General features: G+C 34.3%; 1 protein-coding gene across 1 annotated transcript; it reads right to left on the bottom strand.

Annotated features, from left to right (window-relative positions):
* Positions 1-7,027: 7,027 nt before the first annotated feature.
* Positions 7,028-19,051, bottom strand: LOC123670502 (cubilin-like). The gene has a single exon (XM_045603994.1). It carries the CDS (start codon positions 19,017-19,019, stop codon positions 7,833-7,835), a length of 11,187 nt encoding a protein of 3,728 aa, XP_045459950.1. The 5' UTR covers positions 19,020-19,051; the 3' UTR covers positions 7,028-7,832.
* Positions 19,052-19,819: the final 768 nt, after the last annotated feature.

Genomic DNA, 19,819 nt, shown 5'->3' with positions numbered 1-19,819 from the left:
ATTTTGTCGGATTATACTTTACCTAATATTTTGAAAGAAAAATAAAGTCAGCTGACCATAACGTGGTGAATTATACCGTCTACTGGCTACTAAAACATGAAAAAAAAACTTTCTTTAAAACTCGATTTGTAATAATCCCAGGTGGGTAAGTTTTTGATCATTGTTAGTTTGTGATAAATATACAAGAAAGAGCGAATATCCGACGCGAAATCTATAATCTATAATCTATATATAATAATATATATAAACGCGAAAGGTCACTCACTCATCACGAAATCTCCGAAACTATAACACCTACTAACTTGAAATTTGGCAGGTAGGTTCCTTATAAGACGTAGGCATCCGCTAAGAACGGATTTTACGAAATTCGACCCCTAAGGGGGTAAAACGGGGGTTGGAAGTTTGTATGAAAGTCCTATGTTTTTGAAGTAAGAGACTTGAAATTTAAAATGTATGCTCTATAGATGGTGAGAAGGTGTCCAAATAATATATCTTTAGAAATAAACTCCCTTTTGGGGTTAAAACTGGGGATGGTACGCTGACTCACTCATCGCAAAATCTCCGAAACTATAATAGCTACAAACTTGAAATTTGGCAAGTAGGTTCCTTGTAGGGCGTAAACATTTGCTAAGAGCTGATTTTATGAAACTCGACCCTTAAAGGGCTAAAACGGGGTTGGAAGTTTGTATGAAAGTCCTATGTTTTTGAAGTAAGAGACTTGAAATTTAAAATGTATGCCTTATAGATGATAAGAAGGTGTCCAAATAATGTGTCTTTAGAAATCAACTCCCTTTTGGGGTTAAAACGGGGGATGGTAGGTTTACTCACTCATCACGAAATCTCCGAAACTATAACACCTACAAACTTGAAATTTGGCAGATAGGCTCCTTTAGAGCTTAAACATTCGCTAAGAATGGGTTTTACGAAATTCGACCCCTAAGGGGGTAAAACGTGGGTTGGAAGTTTGTCTGAAAGTCCTATGTTTTTGAAGTAAGAGACTTGAAATTTAAAATGTACGCTCTTTAGATAGTGAGAAGGTGTCCAAATAATGTATCTTTAGAAATCAACTCCTTTCTGGGGTTAAAACCGGGAATGGTAGGTTGACTCCCTCATTACGAAATCTCCGAAACTATAACAGCTACAAACTTGAAATTTGGCAAGTAGGTTCCTTGTAGGGCGTAAACATTTGCTAAGAGCTGATTTTATGAAACTCGACCCTTAAAGGGCTAAAACGGGGGTTGGAAGTTTGTATAAAAGTCCTATGTTTTTGAAGTAAGAGACTTGAAATTTAAAATGTATGCTCTATAGACGGTAGAAAGGTGACCAAATAATGTATCTTTAGAAATCAACTCTCTTTTGGAGTTAAAACGGGGGATAGTAGGTTGACACACTCATCACGAAACCTCCGAAACTATAACTGCTACAATGTTTTAATGTTCACACGGGGATTAACGCGAACAAAAATTTTTAAGGTAAAATATATCCTCCTATAGACTCCTGTCTGCCTGCGACCACGGCTGGTGTAACCTGGCCGAAACGTCAGGCCTCAAGGTAATATATTTTACCTTAAAAAATTTTGTTCGCGTTAATCCCCGTGTGAACATTAAAACATAATAATGCAACGCGAAAGTTTAAAAGTTGTTATAACAGCTACAAACTTGAAATTTGGCAGGTAGGGTAGGTAGGTAGGGTCCTTATGGGGTGTAAACATCCGCTAAGAACTAATTTTACGAAAATCTCTATAGATGGTGAGGAGGTGTCCAAATAATGCATCGTAATCTATATATATAAAAGAGAAAGGTCACTGACTTACTCATCACGAGAACTCAAAAACCGCTGGATGGTCTAACCATCCAGGTTGGACAAAGATAAAGTTTGGCAGGGATGTAGATTATAGTTAGCAGACGTCCGCTAAGAACGGATTTTACGATATTCCATCGCTAAGGGGTTGGTAGTTTGTATGAAACATATACAGCTTGAAAATAAAACCAAAAATGTGGTGTATAGAGAGGTTTTATAAAAATAACTATTAAATTATACTAAATTGTGCCTTGTAAAAAGTTACTCAGTTTGATAAGCATTTCAAGTGACTGAAATAAAAAATTAATTGCGTTAAACATCTTAATAGTAATACATATCTTCATATAACCACGAGGACGTAATCGCGGGCAACAGTTAATATATTATAAGTCCCCAAAAGTGTCTGTGATCGATTCGCTCAAAATTTATTGAACGGATTTTCATGCGGTTACACCATTGTAGAGAGGGCTCCACCATTGGCAAGAGGAAGGTTTACGGAACGGCTAAGCCGATTTTGGTGAGAGTTTCACTGGAAGTTTGCCGGCAAAACTTTGTGACACACTTATTTCAACGCGGGCGAAGCCGCGGGCACAGCTAGTATTTAATATTTGCACACCGTAAAGTAAGAACATGTTTAGACTATACTAATGTTAACCTTGTACAACTTCAACACCATGTTTTTGCAAGTAAACAATTATTATTATTACTTTCTTTAAAACTCGATTTGTTATAATCCCAGGTGGGCAAGTTTTTGACAATTGTTAATTTGTGATAAATATGCAGGAACGATCGAATATCCGATGCGAAATCTCTCTTAAATTCAAAAATATGATGGTGGGCAATGTCAAATTAGTTTTTCTAAAGTAGTTGTTACAACTTTGCCCACCAAAATGTTATCGTTAAGGTTGTCACGTCAACGTTAAAATTGGATTCGAGATAAATAGATACTTATTTTTTTTTTACCATAATTTCGAAACTACCAAAGAACATACCTAAATAGTGATTTTATAATCCTTTGTTTTCATTAATTTTGTTATTCAATATTGTAGTCAATACATGAGCTAAAAATGAAAATTTTGTTGAAAAAGTACATTAAATGTATTTGCAACATAATTAGGGTGATTTTGGATAGGAGTATTTGTTAATTTTGCTGAATTTAATTATTTTTAAATTTATCGCAGGATGCATACTGCTAAGCCTAAAAACACAAGAAAGAAAAGAAGAATATTAGGATAGGCATACCGAAATTATTCAAAGAAAATGTTAGATTTAGCGGTTGACATGGTAGAAAATAACAGGATGTCAAATCGGGAGGCAGAAAAGAGATTCGGGATCCCTCGATGAACTGTATTAAATAAAGTTAAGAAAATTCACTTAAAATCACTTGGAGAATAAACCAAGCTCACTGAGGAAGAGAAAGAAAATTGGCAAACGTGTTGTTAGCTCCAGCAGATTATGGCAGCCCCATGACTAAAATGGATGAAAAAATGTTAGTCTATAAATATGTTGCAAAATTCACGGACTGATTTGTTCGGTGGAAAATTACCCAGTAATAAGTGCATGTACTTTAGACTACTGCAAATTGTATGATAGTTCAAATATTTTTAGATTAATTTTTAAGAGCGAAGTAAGTCATAGTAACATCAAGTGCGTCACCGTACTGATTAGTAATAAAAAATGTGACAACCCGTGTTCATCGTTTTATTTGTATGAAAAATCACAAAAAAGAATTTTTGATTTTGCCCACTCAAATTTGACAAGTAATATAAATATTTAAACTTTTAGTCTTAAGGTCCTATAATAGATTAAGCATTTTTCTAGAATTTTCCCTAAATCTAGTGTTCTTAAGATAGAAAATACCGAAGTTACAAAGGTTTCCGCAAAATGGGCAAACAAAAAATTAATTAAAAGTTAAAAACCTGTTTAAGAAACAAGCTTTTCTTTGAATGCGCTGAAACGAAAAAAATAAATTTTTACTTTAAAAATTTTACTATCTACTTCTTATTAAATCGTTACCAACATAATTTATATGATATAAAAACTTGTCGCGAGATTTGAGTACTCATATTTCCTTTCGCCCTCCCTAAAGCACTACTGCACTATACATATTGAAAATATCGTCAACATTTTGAGATCCCATTTTGAGATTACAAATAATTATGACTAGCCCGTTAGCAGTTTTTAGTGACCAGTTTCTGCTCCGGGGCTTGTGGATTCGACTCCTTTCTAGAATCTGGCTGTAATACAATTACACATATTTATTGGTATAAGTTTACATTATTTTTGTGTGATCATCACTTAAGCCCGTCTAAGTCCACTGCTGGACCTAGGCCTCCACAAGTTCATGCCAAAAATGTCGTGAACTCATGTGTTTTGCCCATAGTCACCACTCTGGGCAGGCGGGTTGGTAACCGCAGAGCTGGCTTTGTCGCGCCGAAGACGCTGCTGCCCGTTTTCGGCCTGTGTATTTCAAAGCCAGCAGTTGGATGGTTATTCCGCCATCGAGCGGCTTTTTAGCTTCCAAGGTGGTAGTGGAACTGTTTTATACCTTAGTTGCCTCTTACGACACCCACGGGAAGAGAGGGGGTGGCTATATTCTTTACTGCCGTAGCCACACAGCTTGTACACATTATTTTTGTGTATATTTATTAAAAGAAAATGTAGCACTATCAGTCAGCTGTTATCTATAAACACAAACATTAATTTGCATACCTTAGGAATAGGAATATACCTTTTATCCCAACAAAAACATTTTCATGTAAAATGTTGCCAAGACGAGATCATATGGCTCGCACTGTCAAAAAGTTATCAGATCTCATGTAGAGCCAAGCTTCTAACTCTACACGCCCTAACTCTACAAGCCCTAACTTCACAAACTCTACACCTTAGTCAAAATATGTGGCTTGGCCGTTTCGTTACTACCGGCTGCCGATGTTGTCGATGACGACTGCTGGTGAGGTGGACTACTGCTGCTGGCGATGCTGCCTCCTGCCTCTTCATTTTGGCCCCGTCGCGGGAATATATATATTCTCTTTTTATTTTTATTTGTATTATATATCAATTATTATTCTTCTTTTTATTTTTTCTTTAATAGAACTATTGTACAACAGAAAAGTAATATACAGTGAATAAATTTTTCACCTTACACCCACGTGGCGGTAGCGAAACGGCCAAGCCACATATATTGAATAAAGTGTAGAGTTTGTGAAGTTAGGGCTTGTAGAGTTAGGGCGTGTAGAGTTAGAAGCTTGGCTCTACATGAGATCTGATAACTTTTTGACAGTGCGAGCCATATGATCTCGTCTTGGCAACATTTTATATGAAAATGTTTTTGTTGGGATTTCATTTCTTTTTGTAAGTTGCTTAAGACAATATTTTGGTATTTTGTTCATTTTTTCTTTCTTTGTTTTGGGGTGTATTTCTTGCAAATCAGAGGTGCCTTTTTTCATAGATCACTCTCTATCTTTGCCTTTTTTCTTTGTTGGTTTACTGTTTATAATAAGCGATAGATCAGGGCGATACTTAGCTTTTAGGCGATTATATTCGACTATAGCTGCCTGTTGTGCTTTAATACTACTAAAGTCAATATTTATCTAATAACCGATTTTTGTTTTTTATGTATTTTATTATTATTATTTATAACAAGGAGCAACAAGGAGTCCCTATATCAATTTTCAGACCTCTAGCATCAAAATTTGCGGAAGTCTCATACAAACTTCCATCCCCTAGTTTAAGGGGTTGGGGGGTAAAAGTTTCAAGTTTTAGAATTTTTTTACTATTTATGTACTAATACTAGCTTACATACCAAATTTCAGCTTTCTGGGACTTCAGCAAGTACTCTAAGAATTTTGATGATCATCAGTGAGTGACGAAATCGGGCTTTTTTAGATATCAATAAAATCTAAAGTATAAGAGCTATGCAATTGAAATTTTATATAGTTAATAAGTCCACTATTGATATCATATCCCGAGAATTTTGTTTATCTAGTATAATGCGAACCCAAGTTATGAGGGTTCAAAGAAACGACGAAGCGCTTCGAGAAAAGATAGGTAGTGCTTTTCTTTTTTTTTTTGGCTCGTGTTGGCGGGGGCACTACCGTGCCCCCAGATATATCAATTATATAAAATTCTCGTGTCGCGGTGTTTGTAGTTAAACTCCTTCGAAACGGCTTGACCGATTCTCATGAAATTTTGTGTGCATACTGGGTAGGTCTGAGAATCGAACAATATCTATTTTTCATCCCCCTAAATGTTAAGAGTAGTCTACCCCTAATTTTTTTTTTAATTTTTAGATAAATTAATTTTTTTTATTACGATTTGGCGTTGAAAAATACATACAACCCTAAATTTTCACCTTCTACCACCAACCCCTATTTTTAACCGACTTCCAAAAAAGGAGGAGGTTCTCAATTCGACTGTATTTTTTTTTTTTTTTTTATTTTTTTTTGTATGTTACATCAGAACTTTTGACCGGGTAGACCGATTTCGACGAATTTTGTTTTAATCGAAAGGTGGTGTGTGCCAATTGGTCCCATTTAAATTTATTTGAGATCTAACAACTACTTTTCGAGTTATATCTAATAATGCGTTTTTACTTGACGCTTTTTTCGTCGACCTACGTTGTATTATACCGCATAACTTTCTACTGGATGTACCGATTTTGATAATTCTTTTTTTGTTGGAAAGGGGATATCCGTAGTTTGGTACCATGATAACGAAACTAGGATCTGATGATGGGATCCCAGAGAAATCGAGGGAAACTCTCGAAAATCCGCAATAACTTTCTACTGGATGTACCGATTTTGATAATTTTTTTTTTTTGGAAAGGGGATATCCGTAGTTTGATATCAGGATAAAGAAACTAGGCATTGATGATGGGATCCCAGAGAAATCGAGGGAAACTCTCGAAAATCCGTAATAACTTTTTACTGGGTGTACCGATTTTGATAATTTTTAATTTAATCGAAAGCTGATGTTTATCATGTGGTCACATATAAATTTTATCGAGATCTAATAACTACTTTTTGAGTAATCTTTGATAACGCGTAGTTACTTGACTATTTTTTCGTCGATCTACGTTGTATTACTCTTCGATGTAATTGAAGTCGGTTTTTTTTTCGTTTGCGAGCAAACACAATTATTAAGACAACGTTTGCCGAGTCAGCTAGTATAATACCTTAGGAATTAGGATGAAGCAGTGAAATAAATTATTAACAATAAAAAACTGTAAGTACTTTATTGTTTATTTTATTTCTGGTTAACAAAAGATAACACTTATTTTTAACATCGCAAATTAAATAAAAATAACATAATGTCATACTATTTTACATTAAAATATGTTAAAAAGTAAATATTAACATCTAGTTTTAGTTTTGTGATGATTATATGTTTAACCATTATACGTATAACGACACAACGTACATAATATAAACCAAATTAATTTTTATTTCATTTGAATAAGACTGGTATGAAGTGAAAATAACATTTTGAACAGTATGTTATTTTAGTTCCGCGCGGAATTGAGCACTGTCCGTCAACTTTACTTCAACATTTTGTGTATTATTATATATAAATCTTTATTAAGTACAAAATACTTTTGCATTTTAATTATTTTTATCTTTGTACTGAAATAAAGTAAGTACTTATATTCTGTTTGGGACCCCTGTACGATGTGCAAAACTAGAAAGCCATCCACACTATCAACGAGCGTTCAATATCCATGCCAATATCTATAATAATCACGGAATACGTCATTAGGTATGTATTATTAACATACAAGCATATATTTATACATTTATTATTTCGTTTGTAAAATCTTATATTTATTGAAGTTTAGAAAATCGTTATGATTTTTACATTTTTGTACGAAATCATAAATTAATGTGTTGTGAAATAAACGAAAATCAATATATCAACTATGTTATTTTCGGTAAATATAATTTTCACGATGGCGCATGGCATTTATCCTTAAAACTTAAATAATGAAAATTTTCCCGATTCGTAAAAATTGTTTGTAATGTAGAACAAGTTCTTTATGTTACTGCTATAAAATCTGCCACCCAACCTGTTCCACCGTTATTTCTTGAAGTAGTAAATAAAATTTTGATATAATTATCTTCACTTGTATAGTCTGCCGGCGATTCAGAGCAATACGTAGATATGGTATTACCATTTCTATCGACAAGACTAAGATAGTTTTGATCGCAAATGCGGCCTAGATCGAATACCGTAAAATGTAACTTTATACGTGTCCCTATTGGCGTTTCAAGTAACCATTCACACGTTGATTTTTTCCTATAAATATCGGGATAAAGAGGACTTGTAACTCTTCCTGCTGCGTTTTGAAGTAATCCTCCACATCCTCTGCCTTTATCGGTTGCAACATAATTTAAATCATAAACAATTGATTCAGTTCCCCTAATATGATTTTGTAAAAGTAAATATCGACCTCTCGAAAATACTTGAACATATTCCCGGTATTCACTTGATATTTCAGTTAGTAGGGGCGTGTCTGTTGATTTACCATCAAAAAACTTTAAAAATACCTTGTCATTCCAGTAAACCGGCGATACTGAAAGAAAATATAATGATATAGTATAATTTTCTGGTACGGTTATCAGTGTGAAACAATTTTGTTCACTTGTAGCAGTATCTGCTGGGCTTTGTGATTGTATTCTTCCTTGTAATTCGGTGTAATTTCTTCCGCATACACCTAGATATGATATTGAAATGAGTATTCCTTTATAGGCAGATGTAGTTTCTGCTGAAGTTTGTAAATTTATTTTGATGCTTCCCGTTACATAATAGTCGACAGATTTTTTTCTCCCACATAATTCAAAACGTTTTGGTGGGTATAATGATGAGTCAAAGTAGAATGTTGTGCGAGAGAAGAACTCATCTAACGATTCATTTATTATGAAATCTTTACTTGCAGTCATATTTCTTGGCTGTGAATGACTACTTATAGTAATTCTATCGTTATTGCATGTACTTCCTGTACCCGGATCTAAATCTAAGTCTTGTATTCTTATATGTACTGTGGAATATGGCTCTTGGTTTGAATCGAAAACGTAGGTGCAATGCAATCCTCGAGGAATTACCCCGGTATCGTAACCTGGTGATTTTAATGTTTGCAAAGAGCTCGTAATGGTGAAAAAGGTATTACCACATTGAGAAAGGTGAGCTGTTAAAAGTGCTTCAAAGCCAGAGCTCACTGCCTCTCCGTCGGTAGAAAGTCTAACAGTCATTGTATTACTTGAGGATGATAATTGAGGCGGGTATGAGTGCCCACAGTATGTACCAATAATTAAACTGTTTGGATTTAAGCCATCTTTCAGTTCTACATAATCGCAGTCACACTTACTGTTACCCAATGCTGTTTGATTTACGTTTATGCAAGGGGCTATATGAAAGGAAGTAAAAGTAATTTTGATAAAGTAATCAGTTGGTGCTTTTATTGCCCAGTGACAGTCTAAATAGTTTTCATACACAACACTATTTCCAATAAGAGGAGACTTAATGGTCCTTCTAGATGTAGCTGTTAGATCAACGTGTCCACCACACCCTACAGATTCTGAATAACTAAAAAGTACTTCTACTTTAAATCCTCTGTAATTCATATTACTGTCAGAAATGAATTGTAATATAACTGTGTTGTTTGTACTTTTTATAACAGTAGTAGTATTAACGTGACCACACATTAGTGCCAATCTATTGTTTAAATCTCTCTTTGACCCATCATAAACTGCTACGTTATCGTTTAAACATTCATAGCTACTCTCTATATCTATGAAAAAGAATTTAAGTATTACAATTTTATTTAAAGGACCTTCTATTGACCATGTACAATTTGTATTTTCAATATAAGTATTTGAGTTGCTCAGTGTTATAATTGTAGGCTGTTTTACTAATCCCCCACAGGAATAAAGTGAGTAAGACAATTTAAAACCTTTTCTTTGGCCGTAAAGATCAGTCTTAAAAGTAATTTCCACTTTATCGTTACCATTTACTGGCGGTGGTAATTCTTTTCCACAATAAAGCCCATAAAAGTAATTATAGTCACTTTGTGTAATAACTGTTAAGTTGTCATATTCGCAGTCAGGATACGATCCTTCAAGTTCGAAATCTAAGAACTTAACTTGAATTCTATTAGAAGTACTTTGAATTATGTATTCACAATTTAAAGATGGATAATATCCGTTTGTATATCCAGGACTATATAAAAACTGTTCTTCACTCTTTGCTATTAGTGTTCCACCACATATAGGCACCCATCTCGCTTTGAATCCGTCCAAATTAATAGACTCGTCTGTGCGGAAAATTATCTTCATTCTATTTGATGTAGAATTAAACGAAGTTGGAGTTCGGCGGCCACATACTCGTGCAATCTCTTGATATTTATTTTCTATCCAGTCAAAAATGATGAGTGAGTCTTTCGTGCAATTAGTTTTGTCTTCTATGGAAAATCTTCCTTCAAATAGGAGAGATATTCTATATCCAATTCCTGCGTAGATTTCCCATACACATTCTTGATTATCTGGGTAATTTCGAGGATAGTTTGGTGATGTAAATACCCTTTCATATTCTGTTAGATGTCCTCCACATTGAGTACTAACAGTTTTAACCATTAGTTTTATATTAGTATTACTTTGAGGTTCTGAATGATATTGTACATATGTATATCTGAATGATGTCGAAAGAGCTTGTTCCTGAATTTTGGTTTTACAATAATCACCTATTTTCAAAGAATTTTGAGTTATTCCTTGATTTATTTGCAAAAATTCATCAGAACAAACTAAATTAAAATGTCCTTCTAGTTTTAATTCGATTCTGACTCCAATAAGTGTTACAATTAACCACGCACAATCAATCGTAATGTTATGAGAATTAGGTACTTTAAGTATGTTGACTGAATCTGGCCCAGCGTGTATCACACCTCCACATGGATTTAATTTCCAATGTAAGTCAAATATTATGCGACTACGCTTATATTGCAAAGCTTTAATATTCATATTTGCTTCTGGTAAATTCAATAACACGTTAGTATTAATTCCACATATATTCCTAGCAAATAAAGGTCCTCCTTTAACAACATTTGAATTTATGATAAGTTTTGAATCTCTGTATCGACAAATATTTTGCGCTGACGAGTTAACTGTTACGTTTACAGATAAAGTTTTATATATATTAGCGTCAACAGATGTGGATGCACCGTCATAGTTCCATTCGCAAACGTAAGCTTGATCCAAATTAGGTGACTGAAGTTCTCCTTGAACATCTCGTAATTTTCCACCGCATAATGCTGGGTTATCTGAAGTATACTTCGCTTTAAACCGAAATGTTAATTTGTTCTTGTTTCTAAAAATATAAAAAGACAATTTATTGCCCGTAGACTCGAAAATAGTAGGGCTACTAGAGGAACTGTTGTCACTGCGCTGTCCTTCAATAGCAGACATAAATGTTATATCGTTATAAACACCTATATCATAACTGTTATCATAGTCCAAGAGTTGTAATTGTACTCTTCGTGTTATATCAGGAACTGTAATAGTCCACTGGCAATAGCGTAAAGAGGTTTCATAAGGATAACCAGGGGTTGTTAAATATCCTTCTGAAACTGTTATTGGACCACCACACGAAGGTCTTGAAGAATTAAATGTAAAACGGAATCCTCTACTTTCTGAAACTTGTATCCATTGGCTAGGTTTTCCAATATATAATTTAATTATTACTTTATTAGTAAGCGTCTCGATTGGAACTGTGTTATCATAAATTGTGTTTTCACAAAATTCTTTTATTTTTCCTAATTCTAATGTATTATTTGCAACAATTGTTTCTTCTATTGTGATTTTTGTATCACATGGTTTTTCAGATTCGGGAAGTTGTAGATCCCTGAAATTCAACTGAATCACATGTTTAGGTAATGAAATAATGTGCCATTGGCATAAAGTACCAGGAGATAGATAAGTCAAGTGCGGGTAGCCAGGTGACAATACTTCCCCTGATTTTGCAATAATTGCACCACCACATACGTCTATTGATACATTAGCTTTAAATCCATTTCTAGGCTCTGCTATTTGTGTTGAATATTTTATAAACATTGAATTACTACTAGTTTTAATTGTACCCGGTAGTTCTTTGCAAATAGTTTCTTTTAGTGGGGCTAATTGTGAAGATCCATCCCTAATCTCAACAGATTCAAGTGTGCACTGTTCAGAAACTTCCAAATCAAATCGTTCCAAAAAATCAATTCTTAAAATTTCTCCTGGAGGACCAGTAAAAATCCATATGCATTCTGTGTACGGATTTGGAACGGAGGGATAGTTAGGTGAACTAATAATTTCCCACGTGTGATCCGCGTCTAAAGAAGATGTTAATCCACATTCAATATTCTTCTCTTCGTAGTATAGTTTAAAGTATTGAAATTTATTTTTTAAATGTAGAAGAGGATTTAAAGCAACATAACTAACAGATACAACATTGCTCGACGAAATAATTTGATCTTTATTTTCATGAGAATATCCACAATATTTTCCATTAGATAAAAACGGAGATTCAGCACTTTCACCGTTTCGTAAAATAACGTAAGAAGAGCATTCTTTATCATTAGTTATATTAAAGTGTATAAATTTCATTTGTATTGTTCGTCCTGGACGTACTTTTATTGTCCAATTGCATCTTATTTTGGATTCAAATCTGTCATGGAAATCATAATTTCCGATTTCAACTTCACCTGATTTCTCTTGTAAAAGTCCACCACAAATTGACCTTACATTTGCCAAAAATCCCTTGCGCACAATGCTTGAATCAGATTTAAACTGGACTTTAATTGCAGTTCTGCTTGTAAACACTTTTTTATTCAAATCTTCCGTACGGCATGCATTTTCTATGATAGGCCTCCACTCTCCTTGGTCGGAAGAGAAAATTGAAATATAGTCTGCAAAACAGTTCGGAGTTTCCTCTAAAGTCACATCTTTAATAGTAAGTTTTAAATGTCTACCGGGATTTACTTCTAATATCCAAATACAGTTTGAGTTCAAACTATATTCGTTAGGGTAATTTGGAGAATGAAATTCGAAATCATTAATAGGTAATATTACTTTAGTTTTGTTTAATCCACAATTTATTTTATCGCTTGAATCTATCACTAACTTGTTCGATTGTGCCCACTGAATATGAAATAGTGAACCAAAATTTTCCTCGTCTAATATAAGCTTTAAATAAATAGCGTTTGAAGTTGTTCGAAAAATTTTATTGTCTTCCTTTAATAATCCACACAATTCTTGTAAAATTGGACCTTCGTCATCATAACCATCGATGAGAATTAATTTACTACTGCAGATATCACTATGTGTATGAATTTGCAAATGATCTACATTAATAGATATAATAGTTGATACGTCAGTAATAATTCTCCAGCTGTATTCACCTTCTCCTTCATATGGAAAAGGATATAGTGGCGACGCTATTTCTCCGTTATTTAGACCAGTAATTTCATTTCCATGTAAAAACCCATAATGAAGAAGAAATCCTTGACCTGTACCTCTACCGTTACTGTAAAACTTTATGTATAGTTTTGTTCCTGTTGTCGTATTAAAAGGAATATCCTGTCCACAGTAAACTGCTAGTAATTTCCCTCCATCATTTTCTCTTATTTCCAAATAGTCTTCGTTGCAGTTTTCAGAATAATCTATGTCAAACTTTTCAAATGTAATGTAAACTCTATTTCCGGGTGAGGTGCTTAATATCCATTCACAATTAGCGTTGTTTGGATAAGAAAGTGGATAATTTGGTGAAGCAATAGAACCTTCTTCTGAAGACAGATTTCCACCACATGCATTAGTTAATACAGAATAATGTGCAACAAATTGCCCTTTAATACTTTCTGTATACGAACCTAAAATAATTGTCAACGCACTCCCGCGACTTATTATGGTAGGTGGGACTTTCCGCCCACAAAATTCATCAATTAAAGGCGATTTGTCGTCATTACCATCCAGAACTCTAAGATATGATGATGGGCAGTTACGATCAGTTATAACATCTGCCATTTTTGGCAATGACATGTGCTGAATAGTTAATTTTACTTTTTGACTCGGATCTGGTGCGAGTATTACCCATGTGCAATTCATGTTGTTATGGTTTATAAATTGACTATTAGAAATGATTCCATCAGATTTTACTTTTATAACTGCCCCACAAGTCATAGTAAAATTAGCTTTAAAACCTCTGGCACTTCCATAGGCATTAGTTTGAAATTGTACTTTAATAGAGGAATTCTCCGATAAAAATTGTGTTTTATTTGTTTTAGGACAAAGGAGTAACGTATAATTTGATTGAAAATTATCAATATTATCGTAAATTTTAATAAAATCACCACAATCGTTATCATGTATTGAGTATAAATCAAAACTTATAAAATTTAAGTCTATTCTATGACCTTTTGGTACCGATATCAACCATATGCAATCCAAGTTATTTTCATAATCTTTAGGGTAATTCTTTGATTGTATTAATCCAGAAGGAGCATTAATTTCATTTCCGCACCCATCGCTTAAAGAACTGAAACGTGAATCGAAATATATATTTCGTAAAGACGATCGTTTTATTAATCTAACAAGTAAAAAGTTTGAACTTGCTTGTACAGTTGTAGTGCTTTTATCTCGATGACAAATTTTTGTTATAAGTGGAGAAGCTGTATTCGGGCCATTGAAAACTTCTATAGCATCGATAGAACAGTTTTTCGATTCTGTCATGTAAATATCCGAAAATGTAATGGAAACAGCTGTTCCTACGGGTGTTTCAATAATCCATTCACAATCTAAGTCGTCTGATATATTTAATACATGATCCATCGACAAAGTTCCAAAACGCTTTTGAATATGACTGCCGCAGCCATAACTGACCCATTCCATACGAAAACCATTATGAGGATAAAAATTTCCTGAGGCAAATTGTATTTGTAACGAATTACTCTTAGTACTAATTGGTTCCGGGAGTGATGTACCACATAATTTTTTAGAAAACAATTTATCTGATGTTTCTTTGTATTGCAGATATGCTGTTTCGCAGTTACGACGGTTTAAGTGCCATGGTCGAAATGGACTAAAGGGGCGGTAAGAGCCAAAAGATTCAAAAATATCGAACTTTATAAATGTTACATTAATTTTATTACCTTTTGGAACATTTATCGTCCAAAGACAGTTCATATTTAATGGATAGCTGTTCGGGTAGCCTGGGCTTTCTATGACACCGTAACTTCCACTTATATTATTATTACATATTGTAACATAATTAAGAAGAAAACCTTTTCCACCTATAAATATGTCTGATCTAAATTTAATGAAAGCGAAATTACTGGAAGTTTCTATAATTTCTGATTTAGGCGACTTAAAACAGTGTTTACCAAAACTAAAAGCGTTGCTATCACGTCCATCAAATATTTCCACATAGTCGTCGGTACAATCGTTGGTTCGTTCTAAATCTAATTCAACAAATGTTATTTTAATTTTGGAACCACTGCTTGTAACGATTCTATAAAAGCACTCTGCATTTTCATTGTAATCCTGAGGATAATTTGGTGACGATATTGAACCGTATGCACTATTTAATACTCCGCCACATCCCCTTAAAGTCCCATCCCATTCGATCTTGAATCCATTGCCTTGCAGATAAAAATCGGAATGAAATCGAATAAAAGCACTATTAGCAGTTGTTACGATACGTTTTGATTTAAAGTATCCACAAAATGTACCAATTAAAGCAGAATTTTCAGAAGACCCGTCCCTTATTGTTAAATAATCACCTAACTCGCAATTATTTCTTAGCGGTCTTTCTAAATCAAAATCTGTTATGTTAAGAATGATTTGTTGACCATATGGTACTGTTATTACCCAAGTACAATCACGATTTAAGTCGTAAGTGTAAGGCCACCCTGGGGAATATAGATATCCTTGTGTCTTTACGTAAAGACCTCCACAATGACTTTTTTCATCTAAAAATGTATATGATAGTGAAAAGCCATTTAGGTGAACACTAACATCGGATACAAATTTTATCATAAGACGATTTGAAGATGTTGTTAATGCAGGAGGCAAAGTGCTACCACAATATTTACCTAAAGTATTATTGTCATTATTTTCATCAATTTCAATAATGAGTACATAATCACTATTACATGACGGCATATTTTCGAGCTCAAATCTATTCCATGTTAATTTAATATGCATTCCTTCCGGAGCAATTAACATCCATGTACATGTTTGATCATTAGAATATTGAGTGGTAGTTTCACTTGGATGGTTAATAATTCCCGTATTCTCTTTGTGGATTCCTCCACATTTTGTATTAATTGTAGTGTAATTAGCGTAGAAACCTCTACCTGTCACACTGACATCGGATGTAAATCTAATGTACATATAATTATGGCTAGATGTTTGTGTTGGTGGCGTAAACTCTGAACCGCCACAATACCTGCCCATTTGTGTGGAATTTATAGAAGGGCCATCTCTTATCTCAACATGATCATATTGACAATTGTAATATCTATTGTCTTCTATATCAAAATCTTGAAAAGTTAAAACTATAGCTTTACCTGGTGTAGTGCTGATTATATAATCACAGACTATATGTTTTTTATAACTTAATGGATAGCCCGGAGTCTTGATGATTCCACTACCTCCTGTAATAGTTTTAAAGCAAATTGATTCATAAGTTATTTTAAAACCTCCAGACGCTGAACTGTGGTCACTTTTAAATACAATAAAAAGGTTGTTAGAAGTCGATGTATACGTTTTTGGATGATTAGTTCCGCAAAATCTCCCAACGAGTGGTGATTCAGAAGATGGACCGTCATAAATTTTTAAATAATCATATCTGCATCTAAAAGATCTTTCCAAGTTAAAAGACTTAAATTCAATACGAATTGTCGTTTCGACATTTGTTTTTATTTTATATTCACAAAGTAGATTATTTAAATAAGCACCATTATATGACGGTGAAATAATTTCACCCTTGTCAGCAGTAAAGAAGCCACCACATCCCGGAATTCCTTCAATAGGAGCATATGTTATTTGAAAACCTTTACCATCGCCATACCCGTCGGAATGAAAATGTATTAACATATCAGACCCAGCTGATTGAACTGGCGCTGGTTGACTTGAATTACAATATTGACTAATGAGTGGATCTTCTGTTCGACTACCGTCGTAGATAGCTAAGAAATCAAAACTGCAGTTTGCATGTTCTTCTATGTCAAGTTCAAAAAAATGCAATTGTATTCTTTTTCCTAAGGATGTTGATAAATGCCAACAACAATCGCGATTGGGTGGATAGCTACCTGGAGAACCAGGCGATCGGATGTGACCGTGTGTGGTTGCATTTATCTCACCACCACAGGTAGGTGTTATACTAGTCCAATGTAAAGCAAAACCTTCTTTGGCAACGGTTTGATCTGATCTAAACCAAAAGTAAAGATTATTATGACTTGAAATTATATTACCTCCCTTCGGAAAAGTATTGCCACAAAATCTACCAATTAATTGGCTAGCAGAACTTCTACCGTCATGAATTTGCACAAAATCATAACGACAATCTGAATGATATTCTAAATTAAACTTAGTAAATGTGACATTAATAACTTTATCTGGAGATGTGTGAATAACCCATGCACATCTAGAGTTATGGCTATACGTTGTATTAGATATTGGATATATAATACTACCTTCTTCATAATCAAGAACTCCACCACAAGGTTGCGAATGAACTTGACAAAGGTCACCTGAATATAAAGCGGTACACTCACATTTGAATCCTCTTGTCACTCTTTCGTCAAGTCTACATGTGCCTCCATTATGGCATGGATTATTGGTACACGAATTTATTTCTTCATCACAGTGAGCACCACTAAAACCTTGGTAGCAAATGCACGTGTAGCCTTTACGAAACGGGTGACAATGACCATGAGCTCCACATGGATTATTTTCGCATCGTTGAGTGGTGTTATCTACAGCTGAAATATAACATCCATGTAAACCGATACCATCACCATCCATTCCAAATGGACACACGCATTGTGTGACTCCACCAAGTGTTGAGCTTTCGATGCATTGTGCGGAAGGATGACAACCGCCACGGTTAAAAGAACATGACCCTCTCCAAGAGCAAGTTACTCCGTTACCCTGATAGCCGGCTGGACAACTACCACATATGCGAGATCCGATAGTGTTGTGACAAGAAACCAATGGGCTGGTGCTGCATCCACCATTTGGTATAGTTAAACATTCATCAATATCGTAACAAGCAAAACCATCGCCTTCATAGCCACTCGGACACGCGCCGCAGCGGAACGAGCCGGGTAAATTAATGCATTCTACTCGTGGATTTACTGAACACCTAACCCCTTGACCAGATTCGCATTCATTTACGTCTGTCAAACAAGCAACATCATTTCCGTTTGTTGTCCAGCCTTGATTGCAAAGACATTTGATGCCCTCTCCCGATTCTACGGGAAGACATATTCCATGGCCACACATTTCAAAATCTCCTTGAGAACAGTTTTTAGCCGTCCTCGTACAATCAATTCCGTACCACCCTGGTTTACATATACATTGATATGAACCTGGTGTATTAATACACGTCGCTCCATTTTGACAACCTAAATCAGTTCCAGCAAAATTACGACATTCATTTACATCTTCATCACAGTTGGTTCCTTTCCAGTTCGAAGGACATAGACAGTGATAACCATTGACTAAGTTTAAGCAAGTTCCTCCATTTTCACAAGGGTGAGATAGACATTCATTTTTCCTCCTGTTGTTAAGTAAAGATATCACTCTAGTGTTTAGAGTATTAATTCGTCGCGTTAACCGCGTGATATTCAGATTAAAATTAGTTGTCAAGGTAGCGGTAAGAGATTCAAGTCTTTCTATTCTCCTTAGTATTACATCAGATGTGGTCGCTATGGTTTGCGTATTATCATTGAAAGATAAATTATCTTGACTAACTCTCGTAGCGTTACTTAGATTTTTATAGTCTAAGTCACCAAAAAATATAGTAGACTTAGGTCCATTTGGTTTTAAATATATATTCTTGTCGTATGCTGGTTCAAATATGAGATCACCGTCCGAAACTTTGATTTTAGGTCTATCGTTATACACTTCACAATTCAAAAGTATAAAACACGAAAATAACACATAAACAAGATGAAGTAATTTGGTCATCGTCCCCGTACAATACGGACGATGGCTACAGAACAACTGTGTTTTACCCAAAGCATTCATTTGTAGCTTATATTCGGGGGCGTATGATTTTGATATGTAGCCTGGGCCATGTGGTTGGGCAGAGTGATATTCTTATCACCGTTCAATTTACGAAATTTATTGAGGAAATCAATTAAGTAAAGATTTTTAATGCAGATATTTGGCACTTACTAGGTCACTTTCTACAAAACTAATTTCATCTCCGACTCCTGTCAGACGAAGATCTTTTTTTTTTTTAGAAAATCAGCGTATCTATCTACAGTAGCTTAAAGTAGTGAACAACTGAACATATTGCAAATGTTTCGACTAACTTAACCACTTTTAATGTTATGTATTAGTTCTTTTATGAAATCCATTTAATAAAAATACTGTCTGTAACTATGTAGTAAAAGTACTCATAATTTATTAAATTTAGAATATTAACAACTGTAACTGGAGTTTATATTATTTTTATAGTTTTTTTACTGGGTAATTTTTACCTAGGGCGGATTTAATGCCAGTAATAGTGTATATTACATTGTTATAAATGTAGTTAAAATAAAAGTAATTTAAAAGCTTAAAAAACTAGTGCGTTTTTTCCTGAAATTAACGAGGGTGAAAGTACGGGCCACAGCAAGTCCATAATATTTAAGTACTACCTTTTAGTGTTTAGCTACAGATTGTAAATAGGTAAATTATTAAAATCGTTACATAATGGAAATATATAAATGAATATGATAAAACAACATTACAAATACATAAAATGAATAACCAGTTAACAA

The sequence above is a fragment of the Melitaea cinxia genome, chromosome 4 (genome assembly GCF_905220565.1).
Source record: "Melitaea cinxia chromosome 4, ilMelCinx1.1, whole genome shotgun sequence".
Taxonomy (NCBI): Eukaryota; Metazoa; Arthropoda; class Insecta; order Lepidoptera; family Nymphalidae; genus Melitaea; species Melitaea cinxia.
This window is presented reverse-complemented; position numbering and strand designations above follow the sequence as displayed.

Coding starts and splice junctions, on each gene's coding strand:
- LOC123670502 (XM_045603994.1), bottom strand. CDS start 19,019: ATGACCAAATTACTTCATCTTGTTTATGTGTTATTTTCGTGTTTTATA.